Here is a 19,167-nt window from a genome sequence, read left to right as displayed (position 1 = left end):
GTAGGAAATTACATTACAAAAATAATTTTACTCTCAGTTTAGTTTGTGGATCCAGTGGTTAGAATTAAAGATTACCAGCAAGCCATGTTTTTTCCTTTTGTGCTTTGCAAAAAGATCATAGTCCGCAAGTGTGAGGGGTTTGTTTACTGTGAGATAGTTAAGTATGACCTGTAAATCAGTTACAGCACTGAAACAGGGTGGAGGTTGTTCTGTAAAGTAGGAAACAGCAGGATAAAGAACCTATCCCTATGACGCTTCTCAAGGAAAGTGGGATAAAACTGCAACAGACTGGATAACCTAGAAGTGATCTGTTGCAGTGTGTTCCTTTTCTATAATCCTTGAGCATCAGTAGATAAAGGAGATGATAGAAGATCCTGAAGGAAAATAGGATTTAGAAAGCAATGTGAATCTCTCAGAATTTGTTCATTTGATCCAGGTATTTATTGAGGCTTGAAGCTTTTTGTAGAACCAGTTAGTAAATGCTACTTCTTATCACCTAATAGAGATGAACAGTCTCTTAATTTTGTTCTGTCTTCTGAATATGTACTACAGACTTTGAGTATATTGCTTCATGCTGTCATTCCCAATTTACTGCTGTTCTGAATGATAGCTCCCATTTATCCATACTTAAGTGTTAGAGGTTGGTAAGATAGTATGGACTGTGACAGTCCTGGCTCAAAGAACAAAGCGAAACTTAATTCATGGGCTACTATATTGTTAACTTTTCCATATCAGTTGAATTTCAGTTATTAGTTTGTTTTTAAAACTCTTGCTACTTTTTTGTCCAAGGCATAGTTAAACAAGAGACTGCTGTGTAGTCTTCTGATTATGTACAAAAGCGTGCTGATTTAACATGTCTGTATTTGGATAGCTAATATTTTATTTGGCTGTGCTGTTGAGAGCAAGTTTATATTGGTATCCTCTTCCTCCTCTTCTCTAGTGGAAGGAAGAGCCATTTTTCTTCCTAGATATTCATTACAGATTTAAATCTTCTGTGCTTTAATAAATTCTTGATGTAGGTAGTGGACATGATATTAATATTGAAAACATGAGTTTTAACATGTTGTACCAGAGTATATGACATCCAGACACCAAGCTACGGTCAATATTGTGATCATCTTCTGCTCTGACTTTTTTGCTTTGAATCCAAGAGAGAACTTGGGAGTCATTTACTGTAGTTATTGTAGACGTCATTTATTTTAAGGAGGAAAGGCATCATACTACTTCCTCATTAACCTTACCTGCAATAGGTAAGGTACTTTTCTAGTGTTTCTATGTAGTTTTCTAATCTTCAAGACTATCCCTGGAGCTGAAAATATCCCTGCTGCTTCCCAGAAATGAAGCTTCATTATGTTACAAATACTGTCTTTTTTTGGTTTTGATTCTAAACTGTGAGAGTGACAAAGTGAATTGAATTAGTAGCTCTGTCTTCTCCTCCTGCTTCCACACAGTCCCGCTCTCGGTAAAGTTCACGTGGCCAAAGTTGTATATTTATTTACACACAGGTACTTGCGCACACAGGGAAACAAGAATTATCAGAAGTTTTCGCCTGTGTTACAGTTGAGAGTTGAATTCCTCCTGGCCTCCTTGTTCTATTCCTAATTGTCTTTGAGTTCAGTGAGCTATTTCCTAAAAGGATCCATGATACTTAAATATGTATTTAAACACCTGGATTAACTGTGTGGCTTTGTTATTTAGAGATAAAAGGCAGGAAAAGCACACTGAGTACAACACCTGGTATGAGTCAAAAGTAAGACCTTCGGCCATTGGGCATGACAAACAGATTCCTGTCAAGAAAGGCCTAAAAGTCTGCTTTGGCAGAATCAGAGTTCCTATTTAAATAGAATTTATGAACATAGTGACTTTTTTGCCTTAACATCATTAATTGATTTAATGTAAAAGTATATATTTTGTGGCTAATTTTCTTATCAGGTGGTATCATGATCTCTTTTGTTATTATTTACAAGGTCAATCTTGTTACTGCACAAACGTAAAAAGAATCAAAGGCTAAGCTAATGTGAGAAATTGTATATTTCTTATTTTAGCAAAAACATTACTTAGCAGTTGATGCTTCACTTCCCCCTGCCCCCTCTTCCCTGTTTTGGTATTGTCAGAAACATGCACAATGAGGGAAGAGGTATGAAATCCCACCTGTCAATCCCAATTAGAAGACACACTGCCATTGTATCTCTCTCTGCAGCTGGACTGTGAGAGTTAATGTTGCTGAGAGTAGCCTGGAATTTCACTGTATCACTGGAATACAAAGAGCATCCACAGAGCACAGTTACTGCTTAGCTGTCTTGCTCCACAGGTTCAGACTGCCCTACCCATGCTCCTCTTCAACATTTTAGAAGCAGATGAAATTACATGCCTTAATTGTAATAGATCTTAACTATTTATCTTTCAATTGTTTTTAAACTTGTTTTTATTTTACTAGCATATGGATTTTTTTTAAAGGTAGTGGTGAAGGATGAACATATGTTCTTAATCCAGGCCAAACTAAAACAGTATGCATGTTTGTTATACTTATGACAAGTTTATTTGAAATACAAACACCTGCTTTAGGGTAGAACAACATTGTAGTGGTATATTGCAAAAGGAAATATAGTTGTGATACCATCGTTTTATTTGTTTTTCAAGGAATAGGAAAGATGGAGATGAAACTCTGGATAGCAAAATGGTTTGGCGCTGATTTTCTACTGATGCAGTTGATGCTTGTTTTCTGTTTTCAAAGCCTATTTTGTCATTCACTGACAGATACGAATTTTGGCAAATGTATTGGTTGCAAATTCACTCTGACATTTCTGGAGCTAACCTTAAAAAGAAAAGATTTCTTAATGTTTTGATCTTCTGACATAAAGGTGTCTGCAGCATGTTTTGCTTTCTCTACAAATAGTTTGAAGCTAATAATATCGCTTCAAATAATAATATATAATGATATAGTATAGTATGTGTCACGTTTTGGGAGATCTTTTCAGAACCTTTGAGTGGTGTAAACTTACTTTAAGAAGAGAAGCCTTTCCATTTAAACAATGTCATACCAAGCCATGTACATGACTAACAAATCCTGTTTGAAACTTTGCTGTATGTGTATGGATGACTTTAAAAAAAAAAAAAAAAAAAATTGCTGTAATTAGGACCGAGAGCCTGATTTCAACAACAAACAAGTAGATTAATATTTGGTAATGAGCAGTGGGAATTGTAAGTGCACTCTTATGCTGTTTGTCTGCTAAGATGCAGTCTGAAATGCTTTAAGAATAGATGGTAAAGAAATTGATATTGCATAAGGTTTTTTGTTTTTGTTTTTTGTTCTTAATGGAAATGGTCTCTAAATAAAACTTCAGAGAACTAGTTCTCTGGTTGTAAAGTTTTTACGGTTAGTGGTTTTATGTGCCTCCTGTGAGGGAGTCTCATGTTTTAACACTGTTTCCCTATTTCTCTCTGTATTTTACAGGCATACAGGAGTTTCCAGAAAACATAAAAAACTGTAAAGTCTTGACAGTTGTTGAGGCCAGCGTAAATCCAATTTCAAAGTAAGTTTGTCATTTTTGTGATATTTTATATTTTAACCAAACACTGCTGAGTCTCAAACATGCCCCAGACAACTTTTTGTGAGCCAACCTTTGGAACTGGAGGTGAGGAGCAGAGTTACCTGAGTCACTTGGCCCGAGTTACAAGTGTCTTGATTTACCTCATTGCCCTGGGATACGGTGTGGGTGTGTCAGTGAAGTATTTTGCCCTAATAAATAGGCTATGTGAAGAGTGCTGCTTTATACCATGCAGCTTTTCCAGCTTTTTTTCTTTTGTCCATCACTTCTCTGTAAAGGTAGACAAATACACTAAGAGAGTTATTTCTTAATAAAAATAATTAATTTTATTCTTAAGCCTATACAGCTGTTTTTCAAACTGGGCTTAGAGGAAGAGACTTGCCTGTCACCTTCTACAGTGATAAAATTAGCTTACCAGAATTAGCACTTGCAGAGATAGAAACTTTGCTTAAAGTAACTCTGGGGGTGGGTAAGTATTGCATAGATTTTAATTTTTCAAATTATCTCTAGTGAGTGTATCTTCCATATTAGGTGTCAGAGATCACAACTTAGCAAAATGATATTTGTTGTTTTTATTGCCTGTAGATATTGCCCTCAATATTTAAAAGTTATTTCTGAAACTATTCTTACAATAAATGGGTATCTCGTGCATTTTTATAGAAATTCTAGTACTACTTTAAATTTTCATGTTACCGCTATATTATAATCAGACTTAACACTATACTGTTGCTTAAGAAAGTATGACAATGCACTGAATATAAATGAAACAAAAGTGTACTACATTACTTCATTTCTCTGTAGGCTTCCAGATGGATTTTCCCAACTGTTAAACCTAACACAGCTGTACCTGAATGATGCTTTTCTTGAGTTCTTGCCAGCCAACTTTGGCAGGTAAGCTGAATTTGAGGCTTAGGATCTACATTTAGTTTTACATTATGCAGAGCAGTTCCTGGTGCTTCTCAAGCAAAGTAGGAAGTGGAGGGGAGGGGAGGAGGAAGTGTTCATTACCAATACATTTATTTGATATATTAAAGAAAAAACCTAAATCCTTATCACCATTATTTTCATTGACGTTTGGAGGGACAATGTTTATAAAGAGCCAAGAAACAAAACTTACTTAAATACTTGCTTTATTTGCTTCTCAAGTCTAAGTATGGGAGACCAATATTTCTGAAATAGTTTAGTCACCATCTAGGAGCATTTGCAGAGAGCAAATAACAGCATCTGTCATTCTGCTTGTCCTCTCCAGGATGCACAGATTTTCTATGCAAATTTGTAACTCCTACCCTGTCAGGAATCTGTCTGAGAGCCACAGCATCTTCATGGTATGCAGGACTAAGTAAAGTTGTTGCAAGTAGTAGTTTAAATGAGACAAATACTCAACCCCATACCTTTTTAAAACAGACTTATTCTTGGAAGCAAAAATATTGCTAAAATGAAGGACTCTCAGATAAGCATAGTTCATCCTATTCTCCTTACTGTGCTGTGATTTCTGCTTTTTTCTTCTCTTTTTTCTTATTTTCTGCTTTCTCTTTTCCTAGTTTATGCAACTCTCCTATGCCATCCCGTATCCACCAAGCCTCTCTTTCAGGAATTAGGGCCATTATTTAACTAGGCATATGACTGCATGAAAGCAGTTGCCTGAGGTTGTGTACTAGTTGGGTCAGCTCAATTTACAAGAGATGATAAAAGCCTTGAGACTGAATGCTGCAGAAGTTTGACAGAAAAAAATATCTGGAAGATGCATTTTTTTAAATCTTTTTGGCCTTTTTAATAATAGTGTACACGTTGTTCTGTCTTCTTTCCTTTTATTAGTGTAACCAAAAGGACAGGTTTTTTATCAGTGCAAAACAGCCCATAGAGCTAAAAATGAAGACTTCAGCTTCGCACAGTTGATCTGCTAAGAAGTTAATCTTAAATACACTTCTTAAAAGAACTTTCATTGTCATTTTTCTTCAAAACCATCCCCTTCTGTATCACCTAAGGTGTACTGTAAGTTGATGAATGGTTAGGCAACTGGTGAAGTCATTAATTAATAAGTCACTAACCGAAGAATAAATTGGTTACTGAAGGTAGCCTGAAAGCCAGTTCTTTAATGTTGTGTTTATAGCTTTGAAAATTTCAGCCTTGTTTTTAAAAAAAAATATATATATATATATGTTAAGTAGTGACTTGCAATACTTAGCTTTTAGCTAGGAGGATGAAACTGAAATTGAGACTTTTCTCATCAGTTGTGTATAAATAGATTCAAAGTACTTATGTACGTTTGCCTACTTAGCAATGGTACAGAATTAATACTGTTCTATAGGAGTATTTTTAGATTACATAAATTAGAAAATGATGAATCTGGTAGAACATACTGCAACTTCGTTAGGTATCTGAAAATATTAGAACTATTGAAATATTAGAATAAGGTGGAACTGTAATAAAACCCTAAAAGTTATTTCAAAAGAACCCTGTGCTATCAGCTTATCCTCGTTGTATATTAGTGTTGAGGCTTTGCTGAAGAGTGTTAAAGTTCTGTAAATATAACTAAGCTATAACTGGCAATTAATCCTAATGTTGACACAAAATAAATATATACTTGGTTACTGCTTGGAATTATGTGAGCTGGAAGAAGGAGGGTTGCTGTCTTTCTGACCTATACATCAAAAAATATCTTTTCATTTAGAGAATTTCTGTTCTTTTTAAGAAAAACAGTCTCTCAGATGATTCTTTTTTCTTAAAGCTCTGTAAAATGGTTTTCTTTAGCATATCAGTGATGTCCTTTCTTCTGTCCTCCTCCATGTCCTCCTTCCTGAAGTCTGCTGTTGAAGCTGAGCTATGTTCTGTAGAACTAGGAGCCAAACTGGGACGAGTCTTTCTGATCTCTCCTTCCTATAGGATGCAGACCATCTGCCTGAAAATTTGTATGCAGAGGAATTTTCCCCCACTCTAGGGCTTCCTGCAGGAGTAAATCTAGCTATTCAACTGAGCTCTTGCTGCTTCTGTGAAGAGTAGGTGATCTTCAGAATTTCACTTAGTTCCAGGATATGTTGTGTCTCCTGAAGAGAAGTGATGGGGACTAAATGCCTTCATACATTTGAACTGAAATAGTGTGTCAAGGTGATGAAAGTGTTTGTGGGTTGGCTATATATGAGGTGATCAGAGTGAAAACTCAGTGTTAAAGGGTGCTAACTGCTCTATTTCTCTTCAGCAGATAGACATTAATTCAATGAGTTTCAGTTCCTAATGCAATCAGTCTTAAATACATGTATTGTATAGCTGTACCATATCTTACATATGTTGTCATTTCTCATTCGTAAGAGAACTGTAAGCTGCCTTGTCTCTGAAAAATATAGAAAAATTTAACAAAGGAAACATTTTTTTCCTGTTTCAGATCTTATCTGAAAAGTAAATCTCAGCTTTGGAAATGTGCTTCATATCATTGAAACTGAGTAATATTTGGCATTTGGTAAAAATGCCTTTAGTTTAGAGGTCTGTGAGTAAGCATTAATTGTTGATGCCACTATTCCCTTTTTTGTCATGCAAATATATGAAGGAGAAATAGTGATTTGATGCTTGTTACAGTTGACCTTGTATGAAGCATTATTTTTTTCGAAGTAAAGTTCAGCCCCTTCTGACTTTGAGTACTTGTGTTGTGTGAATGATGATCAGACTGCGTTAACAACCCACAGCTTTGCAACTAAATACCAGTGCTTTCTATTGCGTTCAGTCTGAGATATAACTTTGTACTTTGGAATATGGGAATGCATTTGCAAAAAAACTGCTAGATATTTAAAGCTTTGGTTATTCCCATCCAGGGAATAACCTGGAATAAACCTGGAATAAACTTTTTCTAATTTGGTGCAGCAATTGTTCCCTTTTTTTAATCCATTTGTTAGACTAAACAAGTTCTTCTTTTTCCCTGATTATGTAATAGATCTCCTTGAACTAGTTTCGGTTTGAATCCATCTTTCCGTTTTTTTCTCTCTTCCCCCACTTCTGCCCCCCTCCCCCCCCCCGAAGACGACAACATACAGAGCTATATTTAGAGTTCAAATTGAGATCTCTTCGTGGTCTTGGACAATGTCATGATTATCTTCTTGTTTCTCTTGGAAATGTGTGTGGCTACGCTCTAGGGTTTCACCAACCCTTTTTGCAGCTGCCTAATGATGTTTTCCCCCATGATCAACTAATGCCCTAAACAGCTCAGTTAGTGACCAGTGAAGGAAATCACAACTATACAACTTCACACTGTGGCATCTCAGCCCTCTTCTGTTTTTCCAGTCCTCAAAGCTATGTTTTGTGTTTCCTGCCCCCCTCCCCCTTGAGTGTCCTAATAGTTCACTGTATTGATTGTGACTCCTGTTTTCTGTTGTACCAGCTAACTTGGTCAATGCGTTTTTTCCAACGCTTTGTGTTAAGACTGTTTAAAAATTTTTGAACAGGATCAGTTCCAAAATAGGTCTTTAAGCGCCTCCATCAGTAATCTTCAACCTGATGCACAGCAAAGAAAGCTTTGTTTTTTGTGATGCAAACTACTATTGGCAAAAATCCAAGAAGCATGTTACTATGTTTACCACCATGTTTGATTCTCTCCTTCAGAATTTGTGCTAAAGCTCTGCATAATACTGAGGTCAGGTTAAAGACATTAAATTATCTGACCTTTTTTCCTTTCTTTGAGTACTATATATTTGCTGTTCTTCAGTAACGTTGTACCAGTCCAGCCTGTTAGACTCATTAAAGAACACCAGACTTGTGATTAAATGTGCCAGTTCCTCTGGAATTGTGAAGTGATAGTGTTTTTTCCTCCACTCCCAAATTCAAATTTGCATATGTTAATATTGACCAGAATCCCAGAGGTAGCCACTATGCCAATGCACAGAAGTTTGAGAACCACTGGGGTTATGGTTACCTAAGAAAAACCATATCTGTTGTTTCTAAATACATCATAAATAGTTAAATTTAAATATACAAATATAAAAATAGAGCATTCAAAACTTAAAGCTCACCTCATGCTAATGTTGAGACTCTACTTTAAAAGGGTAATGTTTTGAGGGTTAGATACAAGTTTTATTTGTCCAGCAGAAAACAAGAGCCACTAGCACTACATTAAACAGAATATAGTAGATAATCTTGGTGGCTTTTCTATAAAGTATGTTCTGGTTTCTTAGCAAAATAATAGTTATTGGATATGTCTACACAGCTGATAGGTGTTTACGATAAGCAAGGAGTTTATTTTCAGCCTATGGCATCATTTTAAAAACCCTGAGAATGTGGTCTGTAGTGGGATAATTGCTTTTGCTTTCAGAGACTTTTTTATTGTGATGTTGCTGTGAATATACTTGCAATTTTGTTCCCTGAAAATTTGCAGGGCATAAGCGAAGAAAATGCATCCTGTGGCAAGCTGTACTTTGCAAAACAGTTTCAGCAAAATTAGATATATGTAATTAAGACCCCACCTGTATCATCATTGTTCATTTATGCAGAAATGAAAAGATAGCCCAAAATAGATACTACTAAAAATTTATTTCAGTTGTCTTGCCTTTATATTTTATTTATGATTTAAAAAGTATATTTCTGCATTATCAAAAGTACAAGAATCTCTATCTGTGAAATATTTTCAGTTATCCAAAGTCATTGCTGTTCTAACATGAATTTTTTTAGTATATCTGCTGTATATTTCTCCTATATTTTTACAGATTGTCTAGTTAACAGAAAAGAGTTCAGATTTATGAAAAATACTGAACTTACTCTGGGCAAGGTACTTATCTAGATTTTTTTCTTAAATGAGCCACATTTTAAAAGTCATTTGCATAAAATAATATTTTTGTTGAAACCATTACACCAAGTATACTTAAAATTAAATAACACTCCCTTTAGCTTTGTTTTAAGGTGACTTGTAAATATTTCTGTGCAGTGTTTGATTGTTGAAGACTCCTCAACTGAAATGATTCTGGAGTTGCTCATATGTGCAGCTTTATTTTTAGATCAATATTTAAAAACAGCACTGCTGAAAAAGTATTAAAAACTTAAGCAAGTATCTGGAGTTATGAGCTGCATCAGAAGCGGGGGGTGGGGGGGCATGAGGAGCATAATTTCTTCCTAACCTGTGAAGAATTGGTATCTTAGTGGAAGAATCATTTTTCTTGTTCTCCAGTATTCCTAAACAATTTCAATTTCCAGAGGCTAGTCCCATTCTGAGGTGGGAATTGGATGGTCTAATACCAAAAGAGATGAAGACTTGTGATTCTGCTATTGATACGTTAAGTTCATCATTAGGAGTATAAAGTGTAACATCTGCAGTCTCCAAAGAGAAAGGACTACTGTTCTTTCTTCCTAGAGAAGATTGTTCTTTTTATCTGTTGTATTTTCACAATCCTTTATATTGAAGACCTGCATCTAATTATAAGTCTCTTGCTGTTGCGTATTATCCAAGACTGCGATGAATCTGGGAGGGAGGAGATTTATAGTGGGTAACATGAACATTTAAAGGTTTTGGAAACAGAAGAGAATCACAGAATCACAGAATCGTTTAGGTTGGAAGTGACCTCTGGAGATCATCTAGTCCAGCCCCCCTGCTCAAGCAGGGTCACCTAGAGCATATTGCGTCTGGATCCCATCCAGACGGGTTTTGAATGTCTCCAGGGAAGGAGACTCCACTACCTCTCTGGGCAACCTGTTCCAGTGCTCTGTCACCCTCACAGTGAAGAAGTTTTTTCTCAGGTCCAGATGGAACTTCCTGTGTTCCAGTTCCTGCCCGTTGCCTCTTGTCCTGTTGCTGGGCACCACAGAGAAGAGGCTGGCCTCATCCTCTTGACACTCCCCCTTCAGATACTTGTATACGTTGATGGGATCCCCTCTCAGTCTTCTCTCCTCCAGGCTGAACAGGCCCAGCTCTTGCAGTCTTTCCTCATAGGAGAGATGCCCCAGTCCCCTCATCATCTTGGTAGCCCTCCGCTGGACTCTCTCCAGGAGTGCCACGTCTCTCTTGTCCTGGGGGGCCCAGAACTGGACCCAGCACTCCAGGTGAGGCCTCCCCAGGGCTGAGCGGAGGGGCAGGATCACCTCCCTCGACCTGCTGGCAACACTCTGCCTCATGCACCCCAGGATAGCATTGGCCTCCTTGGCCACAAGGGCACATTGCTGGCTCATGGTCCACTAGCTGTCCCCCAGGACTCCCAAGGTCCTTCTCGGCAGAGCTACTTTCCAGCAGGTCAACCTCCAGCCTGTACCGGTGCATGGGGTTATTCCTCCCCAGGTGCAGGACCCTGCTCTTGCCTTTGCTGAACTTCAGGAGGTTCCTCTCCGCCCAGCTCTCCAGCCTGTCCAGGTCCCTCTGAATGGCAGCACAGCCTTCTGGTGTGTCAGCCCCCCCCCCTCCCCCCCCCCCCAGTTTAGTACCATCAGCAAACTTGCTGAGGGTGCACTCTGTGCCTTCCTCCAGGTCATTGATGAATATGTTGAACAAGACGGGACCCAGGACTGACCCCTGGGGGACTCTGCTAGCTGCAGGCCTCCACCTAGACTCTGCACCACTGACCACAACCCTCTGAGCTCGGCCATCCAGCCAGTTCTCAAGCCCCCTCACCCTCCACTCATCCAGCCCGCACTTCTGGAGTTTCCCTATGAGGATGTGACAGGAGACAGTATCAAAAGCCTTTGAGAAAATTTTGCGGTAATCTCAGTTTGTCTGGGCTGATGATGAGAATGTGAGACTTTTATTTTCCCCCTCCTCATGCTAGAGGAGAGGCATAGCTGGTTCCGGAATACTCCTTTGAAGGTAGACTCTTTTGTTGACTTATTTTAGAGCATGTTTTTCTTTGAGTACAAGAGTGCAAAATTAGGTCATTAGTGCTTTGTAATTTTGGACTCTTGTAGTTCCCTGAAGCCTGGTCTGAACTGTATTTGAATGCCAACTTGATAAGGGCTTATTGTACAGCTGTTGTAATGTTAACACAGGTGGGGAGGCTATCCCAAAGGATATTAGAGTATTCTTCTGGCATTGTTATAGGGTTGGTTTTTTTTGAGAAAGCAAGGAGAAGAGGTTTCCCTCTAACAGTTATTACCAGATGGCAATTATTTCTTGCAATACAGGGCTAGGTTGACCTCTGCTCTGTTTCAAGGTGGCTGTTATGTTGTTCATAGGTGCAGCAGATCACTACTTTTGAATGCATCTATAAATGAGATAATGTTTTGAGGAAAACCAAATATTATTTTTAGGCTTTCTATTTTTATTTTAAATATAGTTCTTACTGCTTAGTAAGAATTAAGCTTTTTGTCTGTGTCCTTCCAATATATTTGGTTGAGCTCCTTCAGGAAAGACTAGTCTGTTCCCTCTACTCCTTCCTTAGTCAGGGAGCTTACTGCCCTATTTTGTGGTGTATGAGGGCTGCTAGGTGGGTGACGTGAAGCGTTTGATCCTTATGACCCTGTCTGCATTTAAGCCAAACTCAGGGTCCATTTTTCATTTAATGAAGAGACAATCTTATCGCTTCTGTCCTACCCAACAAAATTCTATTGGGGGCTCTACACTGCTTGAATGGCAAGACTGCTTTGAACTTACCTTGGCCAAGCAGTCAAGTTTGGAGATGTAGAGGTTATTTTCTCTTGCACAAAACGTTATTGAAAGAGAGGTCAAACTGCCCTCTAATAGAAAATATCAAAATGAATTAAGAAACTGACTAGAAAGAGTCTGAAAGGAAATCCAAGAGGAATTTAAAGGTCATTTTTACCATGTGGAAAACCACAGGTATTCTTCTAATGAGACTTTTTGTAAGAATATGTGGTATCCTTTGATACATAGGCCTGTATTAGAAATTCAGTGTCTTAATTTTTGTGTACTAATCCTGCCTTTCTTCATTTCCTGTGTATTTTTGTATATGAGGCTAACACATACTCATTAGGAATCCAGTGAAATGCTTTAAAATATGGGATGCAGGAAAAAAGCGTGTTCAAGCAGGTGCAGAAAAGCAGTTGACATCCAGTTTGTTTGGTGCTGTACCAAAACCATACCCCAGTAACTAAGAGAAGAACATACTAATTTCTGGATAAAACATTTGTCATTTGTATTCTTGAATAGAAATTATTCCAAACATTTAGGTCTCTTTTTACAGAGTATAAACTTAGCAATATAAACAAGTACTGAGATTGTGTTTGTCATAAAATACTGTATATTGTGATAATCTGTTATTCCTTTCTGTTACAGATTAACTAAGCTCCAGATTTTGGAACTTAGAGAAAACCAGTTAAAAATATTGCCAAAGTAAGTGCAGATGAAATTTATTTTAAATACCTTCTAGAATTTTTTCCTCAGTATTACTAATAATATTTTACTAATATTTTGGCACTTGGTAATTCTGTAACAAGACACTCTTTTCCTTCAGACTACTGCAATTACATTTCTGTTCAAACTGACTGATCTTATTCAGAGATTTGCCTGAATTTTTTTCTGGTACCCCATTCTGTACACAAAGATGTCTGTCTCTGTCCAGCTCTATGGATTTCTGATCCACCTGTAGAGCTCTCAGCTCAGCACGTGGGCACTTCAGGACGATCATTTTGAGGTGTCGACGTTTTCCACATAATGCAACTGTATTGGTCCCCAGATACCCATCTGGGTACTGTTGTGGTGGCTGAGTGCCTGAAATTTAGGCACTGCTAGTTAAGTACTAAGATCTCTAAATGAAATGTGGGGTTTGAGATGCTTATTCAGAATGACTGAGGGAATGTGATTCACACAATGTAAACAATTTTTTTTTAATTAATGTACTTCACTACTGAAAAAGTAATATTTTTGTGTTGTGTGGCATGGAATCTGTTTATGTAATACGTATTCTGTAATATTCCAGGCTTGTTTAGCGTAATGGAAGCATATTCCTCAGCCATGTTTTCTGTAGTTTTAAAATTGTTCTCAAAATTGTTGTAGGATGTGTTTTAGCAGTAAAATTCAGTTGTGTCTATCTCTCAAAATATTTCTAAGCCCTACCTTACACAACTCACTCTTGTTTCACGAAACAAACCTAGGGTGACAACATTAAATTTCCTGTGTGTCTATGAGCTAGACAAGTGCTCTGAATTGTCTGACTTGGATCTAGAGGTTTAAATGCATAATGGAGGCCTGAAGGTTAGTAAGGAGAAGGACGGAGATCCCAGTGGTGGGACATGAATAACCAGCTCTATAGTACTGAGTATGTTGCGGTGTGCAGTAAAAGGGGTCTTCCTCTAGCAAGAGAAACTGTTAAAGGGAGGTACTGCTGTCAGATGTTTGGGGGTAGAAGGAACTAACAAGTGAATATGCACATTGCCCAGCTCATGTGCTAGCAGACTTGTATGCAGCAGGCTGAAGTGTGAATTGCCAGCCCTTCAACTACAAAAGTGAGTTTTCCTAGTGACTCCAATTAACTATGCACTTGAGAAACAAGCAAGTCTGTTTACCTGGACATCCCTTTTGACAGAATTTTGTGCCGCTTTTTGTATTGTGTCTAGTTACCATGCTATGTTTGCTACATACAAATGCCAGAACTCAAATCTGGAAAGAAATGTAGCACCAGAAAGAGTAAACTTAAACTTTCAAAAGTGACATGTTCTGTAACTCATTAGTGTGATGTAAATACTTCTCCATCCTTTTTTATTCCTTGTGATATCATTAATTTTCAGTAGCAAAAATTAGAGGATGTGTAATTTGGGATACTGGCTGTGTAAATTAAGTTAGGAGTAACTGAAGAACGGTAGCTAGGATTAAAAGCATATTATTAAGCATACAACTAACGCAGATTTTGTTTACAAAATTACCCTGACCTTAATTGCTATAATCAATGCTAACAGCATGAATTACATACATTTTTTTTGTTTGTTTTTAAGTAGTTTACAGAGGTCTCTTGTACTGATAAGGGACATTTACAGGAATGCGGTAATGTATTCTAGGCTAAATGCTACTACTGTTGAAGCTGCTGGGAATCTTTCCTGTTGATTTCAGTGTTTCCAGGGTTTCATTCTAGCTGCATAACTCAGCTCAGCTGTCATGAAGGTGTCCTCTGTAGTGTCTCCGTAATGATCTACAGTACAGGCTGAGCTGCCACCTTAATTGTTCTCTTCTGGTACTCTGGTGGTTTTTAATTAAGTGAGATTAAAGCTACTGGGACTACTTACTTTTAATTTAAATACATAATTAAGCATTTTACTGCACTGAGGCACTAGAAAAATACATTGTTTATATATGACGTACACTGGGAAGAAAAACTTACTGTGGTGTGAATAGTATGTAGGAGGTGAATGTGCCTTTCAGCAAAATACATCTGTTCAGCAATTGACCTAACCAACAAAGTGATCTGTGACTTTGCTTTTAGCTATTAAGTCAAAACTGAAACGGATGTAAAATTATAACTTACATATTTTTCAAAACCTGAACGTGTTCCAAAGGAACATGATCTACAGCTTTAAACAGTGTAGTTGTAAGCTGTAGCTCAGAAAAACAAATGTTTTGTTGAAGCTATTGCTACATAGCAGTACATGCTAATATTTTTACTATGAAATACAACAAATTTTTTTTCTTATTTCATGGCCACTCTCTCTTTTTTCAATATTTTCATACTTATGGCGGCTACTTCTTTTGTTTTTGTAATCATAGATATATTTGGACAAAGTTCTACAACATCAACTAGCTTTCCTGCTAAATTCAACATGAACATAATTTTTAACACTGAAGCATAAAGCACTTGAAAGATTGTTAATCAAAATAAGTAATCAATACCAGCATACTAAATCAACCTTGTTTTGTGCCAAATGCATTGTTTTGCTTGGAGCGTATCCGGAGCCAGAGACTACAAAACTGGCAGTATTGTAATGCAGACCAGCTCAGTAAAAATATTTCTACTGAAAAGAAAGCAAAAATATGCAGAGGTCGCAGAATGGTTGAGGTTGGAAGGGACCTCTGGAGATCATCTAGTCCAGCCCCCTTGCTCAAGCAGGGTCACCTAGAGCACATTGCCCAGGATCGCGTCCAGACGGGTTTTGCATGTCTCCAGGGAAGGAGACTCCACTACCTCTCTGGGCAACCTGTTCCAGTGCTCTGTCGCCCTCACAGTGAAGAAGCTTTTCCTCATGTTCAGTTGATGCCCGTTGCCTCTTGTCCTGTCGCTGGGTACCAAGGAGAAGAGTCTGGCCCTATCCTCTGGATTCCTTCCCTTCAGATACTTGTATACGTTGATGGGATCCCCTCTCAGTCTTCTCTCCTCCAGGCTGAACAGGCCCAGCTCTTGCAGTCTTTCCTCATAGGAGAGATGCCCCAGTCCCCTCATCATCTTTGTAGTCCTGAATATTTTAGAGGCAATTCATCTGATACGTAGCTGGAAGTTGAGAATATAGTTTAATGCAAATATAAAATGTTGAACTTGGAAAGTTTCTTTCTCTCTTTTTAAGCATATATCTGTTGTCTAATTGTCAATAAAAAGAATAACTCTTTAAAAAGAAGCAAATTGAGGGGATAATTATGATGATTCAGGACCCAATCTTGCTATCACTCATACCTCTTGAATGTTATGCTATTTGAAGTAAGTGGTATTGTTAGCCTTAGTGAAGTTGTCTATTTACAGCTTTAGAAACTGAGGCATAATTGGAGTAACTGTTCTGTTAGTGTTAGATTGATTTGACAGCAATTTCAGTAATATGAATTATGAAACAGTGTTATCAGTTTATGAAAGAGCTTACATAATGCTATGCCTGAGGTAGAAAATGACTCAGTGATCTAGTAGATTTTTTTTCGCTCTCAATCCGGTATTCCCCCTCTTCTTTAGTACTGAATTTTTGTATTACATTAACACTTTCAGCGTTTCACAAGTTTTGATTGCTTTTTAGCTGAAGGAGTAGTGGCTCCGTAAACAATATGGGGAAAAGTGAAGAGATGTTAGTTGAAGGAAACATTGTAATAAAATAGCTAGAATAAACGTAAATTGCATAAAAAGTTGAGGGAGGGGAGGGAAATAAGTGATATTGCAAAAACATTTGTGTGCGTTTTACGCATGCATTTTCAACATAATTTTTATTTTAAGAATAGAGAAATAATTAAGATTCCAGGTCATAGCATACGGAAGGAGCTTTGTGAACAGCCTGGGAAGGGCGAAATGTGATGTTTGTTATAGCGATTCAACAGTGTTCTTTTGCGCTTTAGCTGACTCGTATTCAGTGGTCTTGGAAAATATATTGTTAACCAGTTTGTGGCTACTGAGTGGTGTTTATGACCTTAGGAAGAAAGTTGAGGCAGCCAGTGAGGGGATAGTAACTTCACTGAAACGCTCTTTATTGTGAAGATGACTGTTTTTCAATTTTTGTGAACTAATCTGTAGATGATTTGCTGCACAGGACTTTCAGTTAGTTGGCTGGTTAGCTGAATGATATATGAGAGTTTGACCTTATTTAGACATCAGTCTGGTTACAGAACATCATCATGATTTGATACTTACATAAAATGATATGTCAGTATGAATACAGTAAGATTGGATGTAACTGGTATTTTCTTAAATCTAATTCCTTATTAATCCCCTTCCTTTGCAGAACCATGTCCAGACTGACTCAGCTGGAGAGACTGGACTTAGGAAGTAATGAATTCACAGAAGTGGTGAGTTTTACTAAAGTAGCAGAGCTTAGAATCTTTTTGATAACTCTTTATCCTTTAATCTATTTTAAATCATCATCAAATTGTAAAAGTAAGCTTAAGAGCTCTGCTGCTGAACAAATACTGCATATATCTTATACTATTTTATAGAGCCTGTTTTAAAAATTGTGTGTGTGTATATATATATGAATATAAGTATACATCATACCACACTTTGAAAATAAAACACTATGTTATACTGGGGCTAAAGTATTGGCAAGAGGTTAATTTAAATGTGTAAGTTGTATGTGTAATTTAAATGTGTAATTTAAGTTGTAATTTAAATGTGTAATGTGTAGGCAGAATGGTTTGGCTTTATAATAAATTCTGAATGCTTACTGGTCTTTGTGTACTTAAGTGTTGCAAGTTCTGTATAAGCTGTATGAAGCATGCTTTTATTAGAACGTGCAAACTATTTAGATCCAAGGGAAATTTTATTAATTTGGTATAAGTTTGTCTTGAGTATGGTTCAAAGTAGCATTTTCAGTTGAGGTGCTCAGGTTTTTTCTTTGGCATGGATCAGCTTGTTTCCTGTTCATGGTGTCACAGACAAATAAATCCCCTTCCACTTATATTCAATAACATCCCTCTGCTTCTAAAAAGGTTTCCAATTGTAAGGGAATTTAAAAAGACAGTGATCGTTCTGACCTGCCATGTGATAAAGTCAAGCTTTTATTTGCCACCAGTAGGTATTTCATTAGTCACTGATCATGCTGTGGATGTTGTCTATCTTGGCTTTAGCAACGCTTTTGACACTGTCTCCTGTCACATCCTCATAGGCAAGCTCCGAAAGAGCAGGCTGGGTGCGTGGACGGGGTGGGGGTGGATTGAGAACTGGCTAAATAGCAGAGCAGTGGCACAGAGTCGAGGTGGAGGCCTGCAGCTAGCAGTGTCCCCCAGGGGTCAGTCCTGGGTCCCGTCTTGTTCAACATATTCATCAATGACCTGGAGGAAGGCACAGAGTGCACCCTCAGCAAGTTTGCTGATGGTACTAAACTGGGGAGAGTGGTCAACACACCAGAAGGCTGTGCTGCCATTCAGAGGGACCTGGACAGGCTGGAGAGCTGGGCGGAGAGGAACCTCCTGAAGTTCAGCAAAGGCAAGAGCAGGGTCCTGCACCTGGGGAGGAATAACCCCATGCACCGGTACAGGCTGGAGGTTGACCTGCTGGAAAGTAGCTCTGCCGAGAAGGACCCTGGGAGTCCTGGTGGACAGCTAGTGGACCATGAGCCAGCAACGTGTCCTTGTGGCCCTTGGAAAATTTATTATTGGGAGCCAAGACTGTAATTTTTGCACGAATACTAATAAACTAGCATAAAAAGAAATTGAGCTGTGCATTTGGTTGTTCAGCTGCAGGTAGTTCCTGTTTTTATTGTACTTTCTCAGGAGGGAAGTTTAAGTAAAGTATATGCAGTATTGGTGTTTATCAAGAAGTGTGGTCTTTTCCTAGTAGCACAGAATATACTTACATTTAAAAAAAAAAAAAAAAGAAAAGCTTTTATCAGCACAGAATAACAATAAGTTGTAATGGGAATATATCCTGCACTTCACTTCATGGATAGAATGGTTTGTTTTTATCATACAGATGCATCTTTTGTTTGTTGCTACAAAACTTGACTCTGTTTTTCAGTTTTCTAGTTCAGTATCTTGTCAACTTTGTGGCTATTGAAAAACAGGTTTTCTAAATTCAAGGAATTTAGGGTTTTTAAACCTCCTGCATGAGAGGAAGACTTGCACACATAAGAATTATGATGCGTTTCAGCTGGAAGATAATCTTTTCTACTAAGGATCGTTTAGTGCTGTGATCAAGTTGTTACCAGATTTTTGTATATCTAGGATATATTTACATTTCAGAAAGTAAAACATCTGAGTTGTATTTGATGACCCAAGGAAACAAGGGTATATAACGGTTATAAAAAGACATTAAAGTTGCAAATATATGTATCATTGTACTTATTTTGTCTTTTGACTCTTTTTTTTGCATGA

At 37.7% G+C, this 19,167-nt stretch overlaps 1 protein-coding gene across 12 annotated transcripts in view; it reads left to right on the top strand.

The window, feature by feature from the left end:
* Window positions 1–19,167, top strand: part of LOC138064023 (erbin-like) — a 117,793-nt gene that overhangs the window by 64,580 nt on the left and 34,046 nt on the right. For all 12 annotated transcript variants that reach the window (XR_011137237.1, XM_068924543.1, XM_068924544.1 and 9 more), the window contains 4 exons: window positions 3,455–3,533; window positions 4,350–4,439; window positions 12,739–12,795; window positions 17,082–17,145. Coding sequence is in view for 11 of the 12 variants with exons in the window: in XM_068924543.1 (XP_068780644.1) it covers window positions 3,455–3,533; window positions 4,350–4,439; window positions 12,739–12,795; window positions 17,082–17,145 (290 nt within the window). In the remaining variant the exon portion in view is untranslated. The remainder of the gene's footprint in view (window positions 1–3,454; window positions 3,534–4,349; window positions 4,440–12,738; window positions 12,796–17,081; window positions 17,146–19,167) is intronic.

Source organism: Struthio camelus, chromosome W (genome assembly GCF_040807025.1).
Source record: "Struthio camelus isolate bStrCam1 chromosome W, bStrCam1.hap1, whole genome shotgun sequence".
Taxonomy (NCBI): Eukaryota; Metazoa; Chordata; class Aves; order Struthioniformes; family Struthionidae; genus Struthio; species Struthio camelus.
Note: the sequence above shows the minus strand (reverse complement) of the source record. Positions and strands in the feature narration are given on the sequence as shown.